Source organism: Podarcis cretensis, assembly GCF_951804945.1.
Source record: "Podarcis cretensis genome assembly, chromosome: 9".
NCBI lineage: Eukaryota > Metazoa > Chordata > Lepidosauria > Squamata > Lacertidae > Podarcis > Podarcis cretensis.
In genome coordinates this window covers 41,468,673-41,491,596 of record NC_137178.1, presented here as the reverse complement: position 1 = coordinate 41,491,596, position 22,924 = coordinate 41,468,673, and the positions used below count along the sequence as shown (strand labels likewise).

Here is a 22,924-nt window from a genome sequence, read left to right as displayed (position 1 = left end):
GATCAGAAGATGGGCCTCTTTTGGTGGTTCTGCCATCCTCAGAAGTACAAGGAAGGGCCCCCCCCCGAAAAGGGTGTTGTGAAATTCCCTCCCACAGAGATGTGTCTGCCACCTTCATCTTTCAGCAAATCTGAAGACACAGAGCCCTTTGACACCTGAGATGGTTATTTTCAAGACCCATCCTACTCCTGTGGCTGTAACTTGTTTTAACTGTTTTTAATTCAGAATCTTATATTGTAACAACCAGCCCTGGGGCCCGCTGGTGAACGGGAAGGTGGTGTTATTATTATTAGTTGTGTGTTGCAATCCTGCTTGAGTAAGAACTATGTACTCTAAGCTGCCAAGGAACCGGACACAGAAAAGGAGGGTGGAAACATTGTATGCAATGCAAAATGGAAGGGAATTAAAGACTCTTCTAGGGAAAGAATTTCCTGGGATACAGAATAAAAGTATGCAAAATACTCACTGCATTCCAAAATGGAGAATTGAAGGGTGAAAATGAAGGACCCTCCCATTTGACATTTTAGCAGAGAAGCTGAAAAAGAAGAGAACAGTAATTATAAAAACATATTCCTTTACACAAGATCTCAGATTATATGTAGACTGTACTAGCATCGCTCGATTTTCCTTTAACAATACAAGGAAAATCAAGACCATAACTGCCACGCCACAATTCAAAATTAACTCTCTCAAAAACTGTTACTGATTCACTCAGCTTCACTCTAAAATACAGTCATACCTCAGGTTAAATATGCTTCAGGTTGAGCGTTTTCAGGTTACACTCCGCGGCGACCCGAAAGTAACAGAATGCATTACTTCCGGGTTTCGCCGCTAGCACATGTGCAGACGCGCAAAATGATGTCACGCGCATACGCAGAAGCAGCAAATCACGACCTGCACACACGTGGGTTGCATTCTACTCAGGATGCAAATGGGGCTCTGGAATGGATCCCGTTTGCATCCAGAGGTACCACTGTATTAAGAATACACATGCACAATTAATTATTCCTAGAAACCTGCAAGCACAAACTTGGAATACAGGCCTGACAACAGTCCCATTCAGGCATTCAGCTGAAGGTGTGAGAGCATTAGTGTGTACAGGTGCACTGCCCTCAGTCCCAATGTCCCTGCCTGCTTCATCCTGACCTTCCTACAGATGAAGTGGGCTGAGATGGTGCGTAAATCACTTGCCTCTATGCCATTTATGGCATGTCTTTGGCTGAATGTCTGAAGAGGGCTAATATGCTTAGGCAAAAGGCTGTAACAACCAAATCAAATTAATAAGGGACAACATAAGCAACTGGGACAGGGGAAAGGGAGAAATCCAATTATAAGCAATAAAATACCATAAACTTGATATAGTCCTCTTAACAGCTTAACATATTGATTTGTACAAAATTACATCAGGTTCTGAAAGTTGTATTCTCCGCCCGTTGCCATTTAGTATTCAGATTTTTATAAGGGATAGCTCCAAAAATGTATTCTGAACAGAAAGCAGCACAACCCCCACTTTCCGCAGAGAATAGACAAAAATAAATAAATGATGTGGAAGAGATCCCACATCAACAGTCCTCGAATGCAACTCCCCTGGTTCATAAATAGCCTCATGGCAACTGTGGATAACCATCGTGGGCATTGTTCAAAATCAAGAGGGCACTTATAGACACTCTCAGGTTAACAAGAAATGAACTCTGATAAAGGTCAAGTTTGCACATTACAGTAAGCTTGGCTCACTTAAACCACAGTGTGAAAAAGCATCATGCTAGAACACAACGTCTTTGCTTCCACTTTGCTCCTCCCTTGGTGCAATGGTAGGGAGAAACCCAGAGAATTAAAGCTCACAAAGCAAAACACGTCAGCAACGAACCAGGATTTTACTCCTGGAAAAATAGTTATAAATATATTTTTACTATCTGAGGAGAAACCAGAGCATTAAGTTTATCAATTGGCATGTTAAGACCTAATTTAAAAGCCTTATAATTAAAATCAGCAGTGGAGCTTCAGAGGGTCACATAATTCAATATGCTCTCTTGACTTTCTGCCTGGCCAACTTGGCACACCTTTCCAGACCACCTGCAAGTTTGTGTTCCTCCCTCTTTTGTGGCTCAAAGCTTTTATTCCTAATATGAATGATTGTAAAAGAGCCGAAATCTGTGATCCTATGGACACTTCTCTGGGGTAAGTCCTACTATATATAGTACTTAAAAAGGTAAAGGTAAAGGTAACCCTGCCCGTACGGGCCAGTCTTGACAGACTCTGGGGTTGTGCGCCCATCTCACTTAAGAGGCCAGGGGCCAGCGCTGTCCGGAGACACTTCCGGGTCACGTGGCCAGCGTGACATTGCCTCACACGGAAACGCCGTTTACCTTCCCGCTGGTAAGCGGTCCCTATTTATCTACTTGCACCCGGAGGTGCTTTCGAACTGCTAGGTTGGCAGGCGCTGGGACCGAGCAGCGGGAGCGCACCCCGCCGCAGGGATTCGAACCGCCGACCTTTCGATCGGCAAGCCCTAGGCGCTGAGGCTTTAACCCACAGCGCCACCTGCGTCCCATATATAGTACTTACTTCAGAGTAAATATGCATAGGGTTGCACTAGTTTCTAAAATAAGATTCTCACAAATATATACATGAAGCAATTATATATGCTCCCCCTCCCCCAAACAATTTTATGGTCTAACAGGTTCTTTGCTTTCTAAAATGTTGATAAATAAAATCTTTTTTAAAAAAAAACCAAGCAGCAATACACATATTTGTTTGCTTATTTTTATCTGCAGTGGGGAAATCTTTCTTGCCAAGTTCTCAGAGGTTTTACATTTCAGGTTTTTGAAAAAATGCACTTTAAAAAAAGCACAGAGTTTACCCCAAAACTTACACAGGAGCTTGAACCTAGTTTTAATCATCATAGGCGCAATGCCAAAGAAAAGCACATGTTATTGCGTGCCTAGGTTTGTGATTTCCCCAGTTCACTCCCATGAACACAAGGCCTATTCCATACACACAAGCCTGCAGCTACATTGATTTCAATAGATGCCAAACAGCAACACTGCATGGAAACATGACTTCATCGTTAGTTAGTTAGTTAGTTAATTAGCGTGTTTGTTAATGCATTTCTTCTCCACTTTTTATCCAAGGAGCTCAAGGTGATGCATGTGGTTCTCCCTCTCCCTAGCTTTTCCTCACAACAGCCCTGTGAGGTGGGTTAGACTGATTAACAGTGGCTGGCCCAAGGTCACCTAGTAAGCTTCATGGCAGAGTGGAGAGTCTCTCAAGTCTTAGGCCATCACTTTAACCACTACACGACCCTGACTTTGTTTTATTTATTTATGTACTGGTTCCATTTACAGACCACTTACTATCTGAATATCTTGAAATGGTTTACACTAGAATAAAATACATAAATATACATCTAAACACAGTAAGTACCATCAAAACCACATAAAAAGGTAAAGGTAAAGGTACCCCTGCCCGTACGGGCCAGTCTTGACAGACTCTGGGGTTGTGCGCCCATCTCACTTAAGAGGCCAGGGGCCAGCGCTGTCCGGAGACACTTCCGGGTCACGTGGCCAGCGTGACATTGCTGCTCTGGTGAGCCAGAGCCGCACATGGAAACGCCGTTTACCTTCCCGCTAGTAAGCGGTCCCTATTTATCTACTTGCACCCGGGGGTGCTTTCGAACTGCTAGGTTGGCAGGCGCTGGGACCGAACGACGGGAGCGCACCCCGCCGCAGGGATTCGAACCGCCGACCTTTCGATCGGTAAGCCCTAGGCGCTGAGGCTTTTACCCACAGCGCCACCTGCGTCCCTCCAAAACCACATAAGTACCATCAAAACATGAATACGTAAACAATATCAATATACCTAAAAACAATATTGATAAAACTCTAAGAGCACTACAAGGCAGTATAATGTGAAACTACCATCAAAACAACACGCATCATTCATTCATACAACCAACTCAACCCATCTCATTCATGCTCCATTCCACACAACTAGTATAAACATTCAAGACCTCAAACATTCCATCAACCAACCACATGGATCTACACCACTCTAAACCAGTGGTGTCCAAACTTTTTTCAAAGAGGGCCAGATTTGATGAAGTAAAGGGCTGTGAGGGCCAACCAAAGGTCCAACCTAAGTTATTGACCTTTTTTTAGGATTGAAGTTGCTGACCTTTTTGTTGTTGGGTTTTTTGGGGGGGATTTTACCCCAGGAAATAAACTGTCACAGGGGCCGGATTAAACCAAACGGCAGGCTGGATTAGGCCCCTGAAATGGTATTTGGACATGCCTGCTCTAAACCATATGACAACCCATAGCCAAAGGATTGCTGCCGAGCATATACGTTACTCTCTCAAACTCTAAAGTAACACTGGGCTCGTGTCCCACATCCCAGGTACCATCAAATACTCCCCTTCCCTTCTCTCACTTGAGAGGGGCCGAATTGTATACCAGAGCAGGCTTTCACCCTGGAAAATATGAAACTACTTCCACCCACCCACTCATCCACTCACTCACTCTCAACTACATGACCATAACATACATTGCACTGCACAACCTCAGCTCTTGATAAGTACCAAATCAGCACTGGAAAAAGTCACAAACACCAGTGAAAACTGGCTGGCCAGCATCTCATGCTCTGGCTACTACTCCCTCATCCCACCCCAATATAGGTGCTCATCAGAGAAAGGCGGAACTGTGTTAACATCAAAATTGAGCTCAAAAAAACTTCTGTCATCTTGTCAAGTCATTGTTTGTTTGTTAAAAAACAAAACACTGAAAATATGGTTTTAGGAACCATTTGTCCAGATCAAGAAAAATGGACTAGAGAACTAGTTCTTCCTGTGCTTATATTTCATGACATTTAAAGTGACAGGCACAGCTGTTTCCCATGTACCTCCTCTGGTAGTAGACCATTATATTGAGATATGGCCACAAACAAGAACCATTTAGTTTACTGCAAAACATGAAAGAGAACATGTTGCCTCTGAAGAAAAAAAAAACCCATAAGCAGACAGAAAGGCACTTTAGCTCCAATCTTCAAAGTAACCTCCACTGTTTTTCCAGGTGTCATATAGTTCATTAGGGATAAGGCTTACTTGTTCCTCTTCATGAGTGAACAGGAGAGCAAATACAGGAGATTTGCATGCATAAGATCTGGCAATTTCAACTGTACTGAGGGAGGGAAGCATCTTGAGTATTGAATAATGGGCAGGTTTTATGAGTCTGAGGGCACATGCTCATTTATTTTTATCTGCATATAGCACCTAATATACTTGACATACATTTATGAACATTAGGTGATAATGAAATCTAAACAACATAGTGTTTAGCATAGCCTCTTGTAGTGCCAACATGTAGTAAGAGATCAGGATCTAACGACCTTACCCGTATTCTGCAACCTCCAGAACAATTTGTGTGGTAGATGTCATGTTTTAACAGAGACTTACATGTGTAGACCCAAGTTCCTGTGGTCTCAAATCCATGCAATTTATACTGACTTGCCCTGATGTTAGATTTTATAACCAAATATGTGATAGCCTCCAATTTGTGCAAGCAGACCTCTGTTCCAATATGTACATGTCAGTTGGAAGACTAGTCTTGCATAACTCTGATTAGCCATTGTGCATAGGCACAATGTAGTCTAATATCAAACAGGGTGCTTCTGGGGGGCGGGGATGCCAAAGCCTTTGTTAATGCTGTGTATTAAGTGCTTGTTGGTGGTGTTGTTTAGTCATGTCCGACTCTTCGTGACCCCATGGACCAGAGCACGCCAGGCACTTCTGTCTTCCACTGCCTCCCGCAGTTTGGTCAAACTCATGCTGATAGCTTCAAGAACACTATCCAACCATCTCGTCCTCTGTTGTCCCCTTCTCCTTGTGCCCTCCATCTTTCCCAACATCAGGGTCTTTCCAGGGAGTCTTCTCTTCTCGTGAGGTGGCCAAAGTATTGGAGCCTCAGCTTCAGGATCTGTCCTTCCAGTAATAATAATAATAATAATAATAATAATAATAATAATAATAATAATTTATTATTTGTACCCCGCCCATCTGGCTGGGTTTCCCCAGCCACTCTGGGCGGCTTCCATAGAAACCAAAAATACACTAAAATATCACAGATTAAAAGCTTCCCTGAACAGGGCTGCCTTAAGATGTCTTCTGAACGTCAGGTAGTTATTTATTGCTTTGACATCTGATGGGAGGGCGTTCCACAGGGCAGGTGCCATTACCGAGAAGGCCCTCTGCCTGGTTCCCTGTAGCTTTGCTTCTCACAATGAGGGAACCGCCAGAAAGCCCTCGGCGCTGGACCTCAGCGTCCGGGCAGAACGATGGGGGTGGAGACGCTCCTTCAGGTATACTGGGCCGAGGCCGTTTAGGGCTTTAAAGGTCAACACCAGCACTTTGAATTGTGCTCGGAAATGTACTGGGAGCCAATGTAGGTCTTTCAAGACCGGTGTTATGTGGTCTCGGCGGCCGCCCCCAGTCACCAGTCTAGCTGCCGCATTCTGGATTAGTTGTAGTTTCCGAGTCACCTTCAAAGGTAGCCCCACGTAGAGCGCATTGCAGTAGTCCAAGCGGGAGATAACTAGACAGCTGCCCTGGATACACAATTGACCTGTGCCTCCATGGACAGCTCTGAGTCCAAAATGACTCCCAGGCTGCGCACCTGGTCCCTCAGGGGCACAGTTACCCTATTCAGGACCAGGGAGTCCTCCACACCAGCCCGCCCCCTGTCCCCCCAAAACAGTACTTCTGTCTTGTCAGGATTCAGCCTCAACTGGCTGACTGACCGAACCCAAAGGGTGCTCATCAATGGTTCCTCTTCATCCTGGAGAAGAGTGACTAGTGGGGTGCCACAGGGTTCTGTCTTGGGCCCGGTCTTATTCAACATCTTTATCAACGACTTGGATGATGGACTCAAGGGCATCCTGATCAAATTTGCAGATGACACCAAACTGGGAGGGGTGGCTAACACCCCAGAGGACAGGATCACACTTCAAAACGACCTTGACAGATTAGAGAACTGGGCCAAAACAAACAAGATGAATTTTAATAGGGAGAAATGTAAAGTATTGCACTTGGGCAAAAAAAATGAGAGGCACAAATACAAGATGGGTGACACCTGGCTTGAGAGCAGTACATGTGAAAAGGATCTAGGAGTCTTGGTTGACCACAAACTTGACATGAGCCAACAGTGTGACGAGGCAGCTAAAAAAGCCAATGCAATTCTGGGCTGCATCAATAGGAGTATTGCATCTAGATCAAGGGAAGTAATAGTGCCACTGTATTCTGCTCTGGTCAGACCTCACCTGGAGTACTGTGTCCAGTTCTGGGCACCACAGTTCAAGAAGGACACTGACAAACTGGAACGTGTCCAGAGGAGGGCAACCAAAATGGTCAAAGGCCTGGAAACGATGCCTTATGAAGAACGGCTAAGGGAGCTGGGCATGTTTAGCCTGGAGAAGAGGAGGTTAAGGGGTGATATGATAGCCATGTTCAAATATATAAAAGGATGTCACATAGAGGAGGGAGAAAGGTTGTTTTCTGCTGCTCCAGAGAAGCGGACAGGGAGCAATGGTTCCAAACTACAAGAAAAAAGATTCCACCTAAACATTAGGAAGAACTTCCTGACAGTAAGAGCTGTTCGACAGTGGAATTTGCTGCCAAGGTGTGTGGTGGAGTCTCCTTCTTTGGAGGTCTTTAAGCAGAGGCTTGACAACCATATGTCAGGAGTGCTCTGATGGCGTTTCCTGCTTGGCAGGGGGTTGGACTCGATGGCCCTTGTGGTCTCTTCCAACTCTATGATTCTATGATTCAATCCATTAGCTGCCATCCATCCTCCAACCGCCTCCAGACACTCACACAGGACCTTCACCGCCTTCACTGGTTCTGATTTGAAAGAGAGGTAGAGCTGGGTATCATCTGCATATTGATGGACACCCAGTCCAAACCCCCTGATGATCTCTCCCAGCGGCTTCATATAGATGTTAAAAAGCATGGGGGAGAGGACGGAACCCTGAGGCACCCCACAAGTGAGGGCCCAGGGGTCTGAACACTCATCCCCCACCACCACTTTCTGAACACGGCCCAGGAGGAAGGAGCGAAACCACTGTATAACAGTACCCCCAGCTCCCAGCCCCTCTAGACGGTCCAGAAGGATGTTATGGTCAATTGTATCAAAGGCCGCTGAGAGATCCAGCAGCTCAGGGCTGATTCATTTAAGAATGAATAGGTTTGATCTTCTTGCAGTCCATGGGACTCTCAAGAGTCTCCTCCAGCACCAGTATTAAGTGCTAGCCCTGTGCTAGAACTTTCTCATCATCTGGAAGTTGGAAATAAGCCGCATGAGGGCCGGAGTCAAGTGAGGGGGACCATCTAAATGGGTGGGGGCACTAGAAGGATGTCAGAGAGGGGTGGGTTGATTTTCTGAGATGCAGCAGGAGGGAAAGAGCTCCCCTGTAATGCAACTGAGCAAAATGGCCAGCGTCTATAGAAGGAAGTACCATTCCTGTTCTGGACACACTTGCCTGCTGAGTTGCCACTCCCACAACAGAACAGCAGCTGCCCAAGTTTCCTCCACCCTCCTGGCTCTAGGTATGCTTTATTGCCATGCCCATCCCTCCTTCTCAGACTCTCTCCCCTTGGCAGCATAAGGTGACAAGCAGGCAGACAAAAGGAACTTGCAGACACACTGCTCTGGCAGCAGGCAGCTGAGAGTGCTGCAGGGCTGAGGGGGAAGGGATCAAGCAGCTCTTTTGCCTTCTCTCACAAGATCTGGCCACCACTTTCTCACTATCTGCAACACTGCTGCTGCTGCTCTGCGGAAGATGCTTATGAATAAAACCATATTATGCACTTACGCCCGTCAGCAGTGGTGCATATAGAAATGTGTTTTTAAAAACAAGATGGACAGGGCATGTGAGATAACTGACAAGAGTCCCCAAACCTACAGACACTATCAGTTTTACTCATCGAAGAGTAGAGAGAGATGGTGATGAAGACGCTGGCACAGAATTGCATTTTAAATGTAATAGACAAACCCCAAAAAATGAAGAATGGAATAAGCAGAACATGAATGGGTCAGGATAGGAAATGAACTGTTTCAGGAGAATGTCACCTGGATTGTTCGCAAAAAAAACCCAAGTGACCTAATTATGAATAAAGGGCTAATGTGGAAGCACTCCTTGTTTGTACTTTTAAGCACTACAGGCATAGTGAAAAAGAGCCAAAAAGTAATGTCAATAGGTGCCCATGAAAATATTTCCCTAGTTACTATCATACTAGTAGTGAAATGAATACAAAGCCATAGGAAAGTAACAAAAGAGTTAAAAATACATTGCATTAGCATAATTGCATGTTGTTGGGTTTAGATTAATTGGGGTTTGTATTGACCTTAAGGCTCATTGTGCTTAAATATTTTCAATCCAGAACTCTAATATTTCACCTTCTTGTATATGTGTTTATTACAGCAGTGGGGTGTGAACTTAGAATCTCATCTCCCAACAGAAACTGGGATACAGAAAGAAGTGCAATGTAGTGGCAAGGTAATAGGAAGTTAACACACTTGATAAAAAGGCTATTACATCCAACCATAAGTAGTTACCTCATTTCTCAACAGAAATTGGGAGGCTGAAAGGAAATGCAAGGTAGTTTCAAAGTAATAGGAAGTTAACACACTTGTTTAAAATGTCATTACGTCCAGCTACCTGTTTTTGTGTGCATGTATCTACTGATGCTATCCCTATTTCAGTCTTTTCAGAACCAGTTTAAACTAGGCCATGAAACATTACATAGCCTAAGATATCTGGAAATGCAAAGTCAGCTAGATCAGTTTAATTCTTAATACAGTATCCACATTCTGATAATAAATATTATAGATATCAAGTCAGCCATGAACAGAACACTGGGTGGCCCTAGACTCTCATTCTCAGGATCCCATCCGGAATGCAGCCTGGCCCTATTAGAAACCAGACGGAGCCATTCATATTGGCTTTGAGACCTGGAAGACCTGCTCCCTTGCCTTGCATTTTTCCACCAGGCCTGACAGGGTGGGGCCCTGACTCCCAACTACAAAAGCTGAAGCTGCTAAAGAAGCCAGAGATCATCTTGGTTGCCTCTTAGTACAGATCCAGGTCACTGAGTCTGAGCTTCCGCAGCTGCCACCTGCTGTGAACCACCCTAGGCAGGATTGGTAGCGGTAGCGGTAGCAGCAGCAACAGCAGCAGCAGCAATGTCCTAGGCTTAAGATAATATTGTACTGTCTTGCTAATTATGCTGTTTTAAATGTGCATTTTACATTTGACTTCCTTTAGCAATGTTTTCTCTTGAAATGTTTAAGATTTAAAAAATGTGTTAACATTACATGCACAATCTGTAGTTGATCTCCTTTGCAATGTTTTATTTTGGAATCTTTTAAGATAATATTTTAGTTTCCTGTTCATTTGACTTTCTTCAGTAATGTTTTATTCTGGGTTGTTTTATTTGATGTTTTAATGCAGGTTTGTAAATCACTTTGAGGTGTTTTTTCCCCTTAAAAATATAAAGCGGTATAGAAACGAAATGAATCATCATCATCAACTTAGTCTCAGCAGAAAGAGTACATGACTATGGACTGGCTGGGTGGCTCTCACACCACTCAAGCCTTTGCCACCCGCTACCTGGTGGGTGCTCCATGACCAGGCCAGAACTCTACTGACTGGGCCATGAAACACCTCAGGTGGCTTAATTACTCTTCAGATTGAAGTGGACCTCCTGCCACACTTAAAGAGTACAGTCATGACTAAGGTCAGACAACAGAGGAAAGAAGCCTTATACAGGTCTCCCAGAAGACTCAACTGACCAAGCTTCATGATACTGTGTCACTGGGCTGGATGAAGTCTCGCGAAACTTGTCAGTGGCTGTAGCAAGTGGTGGTGACATGGCCTGCCTCAAAAGCAGCAAAACTGCTTGGGCCAACCCTGTCTGGTGGGTACCTTACAGAGTTGTTTTAAGGACTATCAAGACAGCAGGTGTGAAGAGCTATACAAATACAAAGGACCTGTTTTTCTTATTAGTAACCAAACTGCCACACTACAAAAGTGACTATTTATCTTATTGGGCATATCTTAGCTGTTCATTAAGTCAGGTGACCGTGGAACAGATTAAGTGTATTTACACAGCGATTTAGCAGAGCAAATGGCATGCAACACTACCTCCAAGAGAGTTGCTTGTCAAATCATTATTCACCTGATCCAGTGGCATTTTGCAACTCCGTGTATGCATGTCATATATTAATCACTATCTGGGGTGGGGGTGGGGGCTTGAGTGTACACACAGAGCTTCACAATTAATTTCAATGGAGAGACAGTTCTGGGCATATTCTTTGTAAGTTGTTACCCTGAAGCAAAACTCTTCTACAGGAGCTCCCATAGTAACACAAACATCCTAATACAAACACTGTTACAGGTGTTAATTAACCCAAGCAATGCTGAGTTGTTTGAGGTAGCATTTCATGCAGCTATGCAGTAGTCACTGTGCTGATTTTGCATCTATTTCAGCTTTAACATAACTATCACATTTCTTTTTTTACATATCATTTCCATGTGTATTATACCTACCAACAGAAAATGGCATTTCAGCCATATTGTAAAGTAGGCTCTGGTCCACATGCCACAATAAATTTGTTATTTTGGAAGGTGCCACACTGCTCTTGCTTTTTTTAAAACTGTTTTGAGCTGCAGCCTTTGTTTTTGCCACTACAAACCCATATTTTACCTGCAACTTTATAAATCTATATTGCCACTTTGCATATCCTACCAAATGAAATTCTAATGGTTTCCATGGTATAGTTGGTTTTTTCCTTTAAGCATAGGGTAGAAAAGGCCAACCATTTTTATGCTATGAAATGGAGATGAAAGACAGCAATTTTTGTGCTCCTACTGAAGTTGTTTGCAATGCATGTTTCTTTATCAGTATTCGGCTTAGTGGTAAGATAAAGACAACATGAGTAGCATAACTTACTGCTAAAAGCAAGTCAAAAACATTCCTCTAGCATTCTTATAACCTACTCAAAGAACAGGTGAAATTGTTTGGTATTCAAATTCCTACTGCTAAAGTTATAAAAATGCACTAAACTAAAAAGAACACATATTGGCTAAACAAGTGACAGAATTGCTGTTAGGACAGATGCCAGTGTCGATGTAGAAATCAGCACACTCTTACTCAACTTCTAGGACCTGTGCACTATTACTTTATGTGCCCACATTTCAACATCTTGGGCAATCACCCCACACAGCAAATTCATCCAAGACAGTAAACAATATAAAATTCTGTAGTATTAAACCAAGCTTGAAAAACCTAAAAACTACTATGAACCCTTATGCTAAATATGAAAGTGTCTTTTTCATCTTGTGTGAAACATCTCAACAACAACAAATCCCTCATAGGTTTTTTTTCTCTACCTGTGCTAGCCTTGGGGCTTTCCACTTGCACTGGTGGTACTGTTTTGGCTACATAATCAATGGCACTTACAACATGAACGTTGGATATAGAGGGACTGATTATCAAAATGTCATGACAGAGCATCTTTCCCCCCACTGCTGGACCAGATATTCAATTTCTGATAGATACCATTATGGGGTTTTTTTTTTTTTATGGGATTCCCCCTAAATTTTTAATTTAGTAAATTGTAGACTTTAGCTAATATTTGGAGTACTCAGGGAAGATGCCAGGCACAGTGTAAAAATACAGGCTGAGCCAGTTCTTCTGTTTAAGGAGATCAGCTGACAGAGGTGCCATCAAAGAACAAAGGCAGGTGAGGGAAGGGCCATTGCCTTGACAAAAGATATTGGCATTCAATGTCAATCAAGGGGGGGGGGAGTTCCTCCCCCAGCTGTGTGTAAGCAAGAGACAATAGCAGAGTTAGGAGGGAGAAATTGCTAAGGTTACGGGAGGTATGATGCCACCACAGGAAAAAAGAGTGCCCTTTTTACACACAGCCTGAGTTGCATATGGAGGATTTTGGGGAAGAATGAGGAAGGGGCCAGAACTCCATGCGTACAGGCTGGGAGAGGCTGCACTGAAAAACTGGGGAGCATGACTGGCTTTGCTCTGGGCACAAGCTTGCTGAAGCTATGAGGGGAGCAACAAGAGATGGGGTGTAATGTTGTGCACCCCCTCCACTGAAAACTCAGCTGTAAATATGTGTAAATAAACCATATTTCTTAAAGACACAACAGTGTCTGCTGTGCCTCATTCCAAAAGAACACAAACCCTGCTTAAGTGCCAAGACCCCTGGAATTTGCTGCCACTCGGCAGAGATTGGGGTCACCTATAACAATGCACAACAACTTATAGGTAGCATCTGAAAGATCTAAACACAAAGTGCATGCCCTAAGAAAACTAGCTACAGGGAGAGCTGAATGCTATGCAGTTGCTTCTAATGTTACTGGGTGATATCCAAGTAAGTTATGCTCAAGAGTAGACACATTGAAATTAGTAGACTAATTGATTTCAATGGTAATAGTCAATGACTAACACTGAATATCATCTATTATCCACAGGAATAGAGAACCTAATATCATCACAAACAACTTCATTATGGCCTAATCTATACAGAAACAGCAACTGTAAACTGCTTCTCAGGTATAGGAGTACAGATGCGGATTTTAGTGTGGTGGGGGCATATTCTTGACCAATCTACCATGAAAAAAACCCTACACAGGGAATGCTAACAACCACATTAGGGGGGAAAGAAAGGCTGGAAAATAGCCCATGAAAATAGCTGTTGGGTTCACAGTTAAAACAAGCGATGATTAGCAAGCCAGCAAAAAAACATATAGTTTGCTTCCAGAAAACAAACCGTGGTGGGTTCAGACATTTAAACAAACCCAATTTGGCTAAACCAACCATGTCTTCACATTATGTTCCAACCAGGCCATTATGAAATTGGGTAGACTGAGAGGGATTGGGCCAAAGTCACTCAAGTGAGCTTCATGACTTAAATAAAGATCTTAACATAGATCTCACTGGGCCAAGTCCATTGCTCTATCCACACAACACCAAACAAATGCAGTTGCTCCATCTGCAGTCTGAAGGTGGAACAGTTTTACCTCTTCATTTGCTGTTCGTGTGTAACTGTCCGAAGAACTACTGTGACACACATCTTACTCATGGTCAGAGCTACAGTTTAAGAGGTGGATCTGACCACAGGTGATTCTGCATGTCAGAGCTCTAGTATATTCATAGAATCATAGAGTTGGAAGAGACCACAAGGGCCATCGAGTCCAGCCCCCTGCCAAGCAGGAAACACCATCAGAGCACTTCTGACATATGGTTGTCAAGCCTCTGCTTAAAGACCTCCAAAGAAGGAGACCACCACACTCCTTGGCAGCAAATTCCACTGTCGAACAGCTCTTACTGTCAGGAAGTTCTTCCTAATGTTTAGGTGGAATCTTTTTTCTTGTAGTTTGGAACCATTGCTCCGTGTCCGCTTCTCTGGAGCAGCAGAAAACAACCTTTCTCCCTCCTCTATGTGACATCCTTTTATATATTTGAACATGGCTATCATATCCCCCCTTAACCTCCTCTTCTCCAGGCTAAACATGCCCAGCTCCCTTAGCCGTTCTTCATAAGGCATCGTTTCCAGGCCTTTGACCATTTTGGTTGCCCTCCTCTGGACACGTTCCAGTTTGTCAGTGTCCTTCTTGAACTGTGGTGCCCAGAATTGGACACAGTACTCCAGGTGAGGTCTGACCAGAGCAGAATACAGTGGCACTATTACTTCCCTTCATCTAGATGCAATACTCCTATTGATGCAGCCCAGAATTGCATTGGCTTTTTTAGCTGCCGCGTCACACTGTTGGCTCATGTCAAGTTTGTGGTCAACCAAGACTCCTAGATCCTTTTCACATGTACTGCTCTCAAGCCAGGTGTCACCCATCTTGTATTTGTGCCTCTCATTTTTTTTGCCCAAGTGCAATACTTTACATTTCTCCCTGTTAAAATTCATCTTGTTTGTTTTGGCCCAGTTCTCTAATCTGTCCAGGTCGTTTTGAAGTGTGATCCTGTCCTCTGGGGTGTTAGCCACCCCTCCCAGTTTGGTGTCATCTGCAAATTTGATCAGGATGCCCTTGAGTCCATCATCCAAGTCGTTGATAAAGATGTTGAATAAGACCGGGCCCAAGACAGAACCCTGTGGCACCCCACTAGTCACTCTTCTCCAGGATGAAGAGGAACCACTGATGAGCACTCTTTGGGTTCGGTCAGTCAGCCAGTTACAAATCCACTGAGTGGTAGCATAGTCAAGACCGCATTTTACCAGCTTCTTTACAAGAATATCATGGGGCACCTTGTCAAATGCCTTGCTGAAATCAAGGTAGGCTACATCCACTGCGTTCCCTTCATCTACCAGGCTTGTAATTCTGTCAAAAAACGAGATCAGGTTAGTCTGACACGACTTATTTTTCAGAAATCCATGCTGACTATTGGTGATCACAGTATTCCTTTCTAGGTGCTCACAAACTGTTTGCTTAATGATCTGCTCCAGAATCTTCCCTGGTATTGATGTCAGACTGACTGGGCGGTAATTATTTGGGTCCTCTCTTTTCCCCTTTTTGAAAATAGGGACAACATTTGCCCTCCTCCAGTCTGCCGGGACTTCGCCTGTTCTCCAGGAATTCTCAAAGATGACTGCCAGTTTTTCTTTGGATATTCTTTGGAAGCTATATTGTCAGAGGGAACTCAAAACCAGTAGCAGCTCTCATATTTGTAATCTGCACCACCAGATGGGAACACATGATAATAGCATTCTTAAAACTTGCAACTTTCTTAAGGATGCATTGGAAATCAGATATTCCTTCAAATTTTCATGTTTTTGCTTTGCAGTTGTGTCCACTTCTTAATTTGTTTTTGTCACACTTGTATTTTGCTCACTCGTCAAGGAATCAGGGTATGTGGATATTATCCCACATAAAATAGGAAAGGTTATGTAATAAGTAATTTGTTCAATGCTATCCAGTGAACCCTTTAGCAACCCAATGTCTGCCGCCAAAGACATTATCGGTCATTAACTGAGCAGTAATAAAAAGGTTCCAAACTCATCTTTGTGGTCATGCTGAAAAGGAGAGGGCTTGAAGTTCACCTTGGCTTATTCATGTCACACTGAACGTTCTGCCATGACATCCAGATGTTGACACTATGACTCTCCTTGTAAACAGCCTGTGTTTAAAGGCAGTATGGAACACAACACCCTAAGTTATCCTTAAAATGTACAATACCTTCTTTTAGGACTTTGGGATGAAGCCAAGTAGTAATCTCAACCTTTTTAACTAGAATTCCAATTGACATTGCTAAGGTATATTTTTAAAAAGGAGGGAGAAGAGCAGTATAAATCAGCTGCGCAAGAGTATACCTCTTTAAAAGACAAATACACACACACACTCCCAAACATGCTATCTTTAAAACAGGGTATAAAAACCAGACAATCTGAGCTGCACTTAGAAAGACCGCAATCTTAGAAATTCACCAGTGCTGTAAAAAGTGGACGATTACTACCAGTAATCGTACTGGCTAGCAGGACTTATTTACAATGGGAGGAGGAGGGGAGTGACAGGATGGGGGATGGGACAAGAGACTCAAAGTGGAAACATTGCAACAGAAATCAAATTGGCACTGAAGAAAAGCAGTTAACAGCCACAACAAAGCATGTAAGTCATGGGTCAAGGAGCTGGTCAAGTAGAAGAGACCCTTCAGCTCCTGCCATTCTGTTGCTACTTGCCGTGAACAAGGCTTTGAAAATGACAAGTAGCAAGATATTGTGGAAGAGTCTTTCAACACAAACTAACCCCTCAGAAGGCAGCACATTTTCCATGTCGTTGCAAAAGCTTTTTTAAAAACAAAAAAGCATTGCTACACCCAAGTTTAGATAACACTTCACCTCTAAAATATAAGTTTTGGCTAGGTCTACTCAACTGAGAAACCACAGGGAAAATGAAACCTCATTCAGTAAATTTACGATTTGTCCTCTCAAGCACAACAGATGGTTCAGAACATTTGCGTTGCCAACTGTATTTATCTGACTAGATCTCCGAGTCTGTTTTCTTTCATTCCGCTTTAGTTATTTCATCTCTGAAGCATCATTTCCCAGTTAAGATTATATCCAGCATTTTTCTCAGATATATCCCTGCTTCTAGTTAAAACATTTAATTTCTGGTTTTTCATACTCCTTTTTTTTCAAAACTGAGAACTTGTCCACCACAATTCTTGGATTTAGGCATAATAGCAAGCTATGCTTTAGTCTCCCTCTCCTTACAAGAGCTGCAATATCAGTTGTGTTTGTTATGTCCAAACCCATACAAACTGTGTTTCGTCTCAACTCAAGGGAAACAAGCCAAGTGGTTTCTAATATAGGCCTGTTTCCCAACCCAGGGTCGCTGATGTGCGTTCTCCAGATGTTTGACATCAACTCCCATCAACCCCAGCCAGCATATCCAATGGTCAAGCAACATGGAAGTTGTAGTCCAGTACCCACATGGCATCTCAATGGCTATTCCTGTCATTAACACAGCTTGTCCAGATTCAGGCATAGGAACAAACTGTGCTTAGTTGAAAAGAGAAAGATAAAACATCTAATCTCTTCCTTGCAGGTACGGCCTGTGGCTTGATCACTTTTCACTAAATGATCGTTTAGCATTACTTTCAAACATAGCCAGCAAAACATTCTGATTTTAAACCTCTTACACTTCTCACAATTATATTAAGCTCCACTTTCTTGTTCCAGCCTCTTGCAGCAAAAGTGGCAATTATGTCTGCCTGCATTTTTTTCATAAAATATTAACAAGATATTTGTCTTTTAAGATTAATTTGAAATTGGAACTCCATTAAATACACACAAAAGAGAAACAACAGTCAGAAAAATAATTGAGAGAAGCATTAGCAATGGGAAAATGGTATGTATTAAATTACTTCGGTTCAAGATAGGAATCGAGGATTATTCTGACACTTGGCTGCCCTTTGACGAATACCCAGACAAAGCAACTGTCACTAGCTATAAAACTTAAGAGACCATGTTCTTTCTTTTGTCCTCAAATGCTATTTTCACCAGCTGCTGTTGGGATAATCTTGAGGAAAACACACACCAGATAATTAATTTGAAGTAATTTCAGCTTCCTTGTCTCCTTGATAAATTTTTAATGCAACCTACAAAACTGATGCTTACTGTTATTTACAAGGTTCAAGAACTAAAATATAAAGGTAATAGAATTGCCATATTTACTTTAGCAAAACAAGAACAAAAAAAATTACCACAAACAGGATAGCATATTGATAAATATATCAAGAAGCGGTACATGAGAATAGGTTAAACACATCAGTACAGAGAAAGAGAATTCCCTTATTGGAAATTATGAGATGGTGAAATTACTGTTTATGGGGATCTGTATTTTAGGCGCTTGATTACCCTTTTGGGGTCATAGTTTAAACAGAGCAGAGCTTACAGAACCAGTGAACAGGCACAAGGAGCTAATGGCAAGAAGAGGCTACTACACCTCATCAGTCTAGCCAGAACAGGAGATCTAGGTAGTCAACAGGGCAGAGATGAGAACCTGTGATCTTGCAGATGTTCCTAGACTCCTGGCCATTGGGCTTGCTGACTGATGTGAGCTGGAGTGTTACAACATCTAGAGGACCACAGTTTCCCCAAGCCTACAATGAGGAGTGGCTTGGTTTGGGAAGTTTTTTATGCTAAAAGGCAAAAGTAGCTACAATTGTCCATTATCACTATCTACAACATGGTAATATTGCTCTCATCATATAGAGTTGCTGCTCTAGAAATGCCTGTACCATAACTAGGATAGCCACCTTTTGGAAGTTGACCATCTGCCTGACCCAGTATACATCACTCTGGTCATTCCAATTGAGCCCCTGAAACAGATCCATTTTGCTTTTTGTCTGTGCACTCACACACTGTTTTAATGTTTTGTTTTTATTATACAGTGGTACCTCAGTTACATACGCTTCAGGTTACAGACTCCGCTAACCCAGAAATAGTACCTCAGGTTAAGAGCTTTGCTTCAGGATGAGAACAGAAGTCGTGCACCGGCGGTGCAGCGGCAGGAGGAGGCCCTGTTAGCTAAAGTGGTGCTTCAGGTTAAGAACAGTTTCAGGTTAAGAATGGACCTCCAGAACGAATTAAGTTCTTAACCTGAGGTACCACTGTATCGTGCTCTGCTGTATTGTGTACAATATCATAATGAGATCCCACTGGGATCTAATTACCTGGGGCAGCTTAGTGGGCTGGAGAAAGCAGTTTGGATTCGAAGTACTTCCTCCAAATGGAGCATTTTTCTCACTGCAGAGAAAAAAACTGTTCCGTTTGCAGGCAGCACTTTGAATACAAACCACTTCCCCAACACATGTAGGAAAAAATGGTACATCTTTAAAAAGGTCATTCCTCCTTCTACAGAGGAAGGAGTTTAGGTTTCAAGTGATTGCTCCAAAAAGACTCTGAAGAAGTGCCCAATAACCAGCGGCGTAGCATGGGTTGTCAGCACCCGGGGCAAGGCAAGTAATTTGCGCCCCTAACCCCTAACCTACCGCCGCTGCCAGCTTCTTCTTGCTGCTGCCTGGGCTGGTCGGGTGTGGTTCTCTCCCGCGCTCAGCGCTGCGCTGGGTGGCCGCTGCACTGTCCCTCCCCCAGATAGTCCCTCCCTCGCTCTCTCTCCGCTCCGCACCGCAACGCACGCCTGGCACCCTCCCCCTCCACAGTGGGCGGCGACCCGGCAGCTCGGATCGGATTCGGACAGCCAGCACTGCAGTGAGAGAGAGTGAGTGAGCCAGGTAGGGGCAGAGAGCTGCAAGTGCAAGCGAGCGCCCCCCCAAATGTTGCGCCTGGTGCGGCTGGCCCCCCTGCACCCCCCACGCTACGCCACTGCCAATAACTGCAAATGAGCTGATCAGCAGTTACAGGAAACCCCCTTGAAAGTGCACTCTCACTGCCAATCAGCTGATTGTCGCTGGAAATGCATCTACAAAGGAGTGCACCTGTAAAAGAGATTGCCGTAACCACTGGCCAGCTGATCTGCAGTTACAATGATCTTTTAACTCTGACATGCACTGTTCGCATGACATTAGACCACCAGGTGACTGGCAGGCAGGCAATCTCGCCCACCCATCAAAGTTGGCCTACGGATACAGCAGGGGGAGGATGAAGAATAGTGATCAAAGTTACCAACAGCATGGATGTCCAGCAACGTAGTTGCTCCTGAACAGACTCAATCCCAGCTCCTAAAAGAACCAGATCTCTCTTTCTGCATATTCTGATCTCTAACCTATATAGAAACATATTTTTAGTAGCACATAACATATATAACCTCATTTTCCAAGTCCCAAAATGTCTGATGGTTCAGTGTCAAGCAGACTGATGCTAGACAAACAACTGAACTTTAGATTAGATTTATAATGTAGATAGCATGACTTGTGATTTTACTGCCGCTTCTGTGTTTATTTTGTAACACTCCCCCTCTCCCAATCCTGACACAGAGCAGTCTTAACTGAAATATATATTAACTCTGCAACAGGGTGCTTGTTTACTCAGTAGTAAATCCCACTGAGTCCAATAAGGTTTACTGCTTAGTAGGCTTAATACTGGAATTGCAGCTTTGGCATGCAGTACATAAAGGTATAGACATGTACAGTACCATACAGGAAATACATGTTACTGCCTTTTTTACTTTCATTTGTATTAACAAATAAACATTAACTCTCAGAAGAACATAAATACACTAGCAGTTTCCTGATCCTTATACTAAGTACATAATACCTTATTCTTTCCGAATAACTTTTAGAAACTCAAGGACCGTTAACTTGAACCCATAATGGAATTTTTTTATAAACTCAAGGACCATAAAATATTTCATACTTTAAAATGATTTGAAGAATAGTCAGATTAAGAATGATTATGTTGGTTTAAAGGCTCCTGGAAAACAAAACCCTCTTCAAATGTTAGGATTGTAAACAAGCTGAAGGCATTTCACCAAAATGTTTCAAATGTCACAACTCTGACATCCAAGAAAGCTGTTTTTAATCAATACAGGAATAACAAACACAAAGCTATTTTCCACATTCATGTTCTTCTATGCAATATTTTTGTTTTCCTTTTAAGTAAAAGATATTTTGACATGCCCTCCACCCTCAAAAGATAAAACTGTAGACTGTGCAATGTGCTGTGAAAAATACCAGCAGCACAAAAAGCACCACAATCCTGGCTCTCATGCAGCTGGAGAACCTCAATATATGATATACAATGTTAATAGATGGTTTTATAAGAATAATAAAAAGTAGTAACCACATCATGCTTATTCTGCTTGGCTTCCATACTAGCTCCCCCCCACACCAAAAAACTAGTAATTATCCATTAACAACAGAGACATCACATATCTCTATAGATTCATATAATTGCTTATATCCAAAGCAATCAACTTTGTGACTTACTGTACGTTTTCCCAGGAGTACTAAGAACTAGAATGGAATTTGCCCACATGGAACTACCAATAGTGACACATAAATACTAGATTCATTAAGGCACATCCCCTGATAGTTTCCTTGAACTCCCAGCTGCTACCCTTTTGTGGTTGCAAAAACATAATTTGCTGAGATTCCCATGTGGAGCACAAGGACAACCTGTTTTGGCACAAAAACCAAATCTCATGTCAGCTTCTCAATGAGCAGACTGGTAAAGCGAAGGACCATCCCGGAAAGGAAAACCCCTCCAATTTTAAATCTAACAATAAAATAAGTTTGTTTCCCTAACATAGTCCAATGACAGAAATTTTATGTAGGTCAATTGATTTATTAATGAATTTCATGTTGCACACCATTTTAATATGGTAAAGTGCACTTGGAGGACAAGCAGAAAGGCTGATTGTCTGGGTTTTAATAAGTAGAAGAGTAGCATCTCTGAAAAAGTTTAGCATAATCAGATATAGGCAGTCTGCCTCACCTATTTCAACTATGGCCATTATTGCATTATTTCAACTGGTTCACCTAGTGCAGGGAATTGCTTTCTCCACTAACATGTGAATAATGTAAACAATGTATTCAGTTTCAACCTTCCCACTGGATACTGGCACCAAAACATGGCAGTGGGAGCTTGGCCTCAAGGGTCCACCTAAGAAGTCAGAATATGTATTTCAATCTACAGTACTGCTGGAACTTATTACCACCCCATTTCTAATGATGCTCTTCAACTCATAGCTTCCATTATCCCCAAAGGACCTGCCCATAATTTAGGAAGGAGCAGATAGAACATTCAATGTCATCTAGTTTGAGATGTTTGAGTTGGTTTCTTTATCAGCTAGATAAAGAAAGTAGATTCAATTAAAGCATTCACTTAGTAAATGGCTACATTTCCTACACTAAACAAAATACCAAATATCCCATAAAGACTAAGACCAATGAGAGACACATAAGCTAAATCTTCTCTTTGGTTATGGGAAGCTAATAGTCCATTAGGATACATTTATGGTGACCAGCCTACAAAACTGCAAAGAGAAAGACTTCTTCAAAAATGTCTAGCATGATGGCATCTTGGACAACGACATTTACATATTCAGTTCTAACCCAAAGCAGACATTTGGATTTTGGATATAAAGAAAACAGGTAATAGTATCATCTTATCTGCACATCATATTAAATGACCTTATAGAGATATTCTGAGGTTTGCCTACACACATACACACAGGAAGCCAGTTGTCTGTGCATCACCGGTTATTTCTAAAATTAGACTAACAAGTTAAATGAGTTAATTAAAGAATACAACACTGCAGATCGCTATCATGTTTTGAGAGCTTAGTAGGGCTTAGTAGAGCTTTTTTTAAAAACAACAACAGATATTTTATAAACTTTCAGAAATTGTTATGCATTTAGCTTTTGGCCATTAATTTGTACCTG

General features: G+C 42.6%; 1 protein-coding gene across 5 annotated transcripts in view; it reads right to left on the bottom strand.

Annotated features, from left to right (window-relative positions):
• The window catches only part of TMEM131L (transmembrane 131 like), a 72,456-nt gene that overhangs the window by 36,974 nt on the left and 12,558 nt on the right, over positions 1–22,924 (bottom strand). For all 5 annotated transcript variants that reach the window (XM_079990407.1, XM_079990408.1, XM_079990405.1 and 2 more), the window contains exon 4: positions 467–535. In XM_079990407.1, the coding sequence (XP_079846533.1) occupies positions 467–535 (69 nt within the window). The remainder of the gene's footprint in view (positions 1–466; positions 536–22,924) is intronic.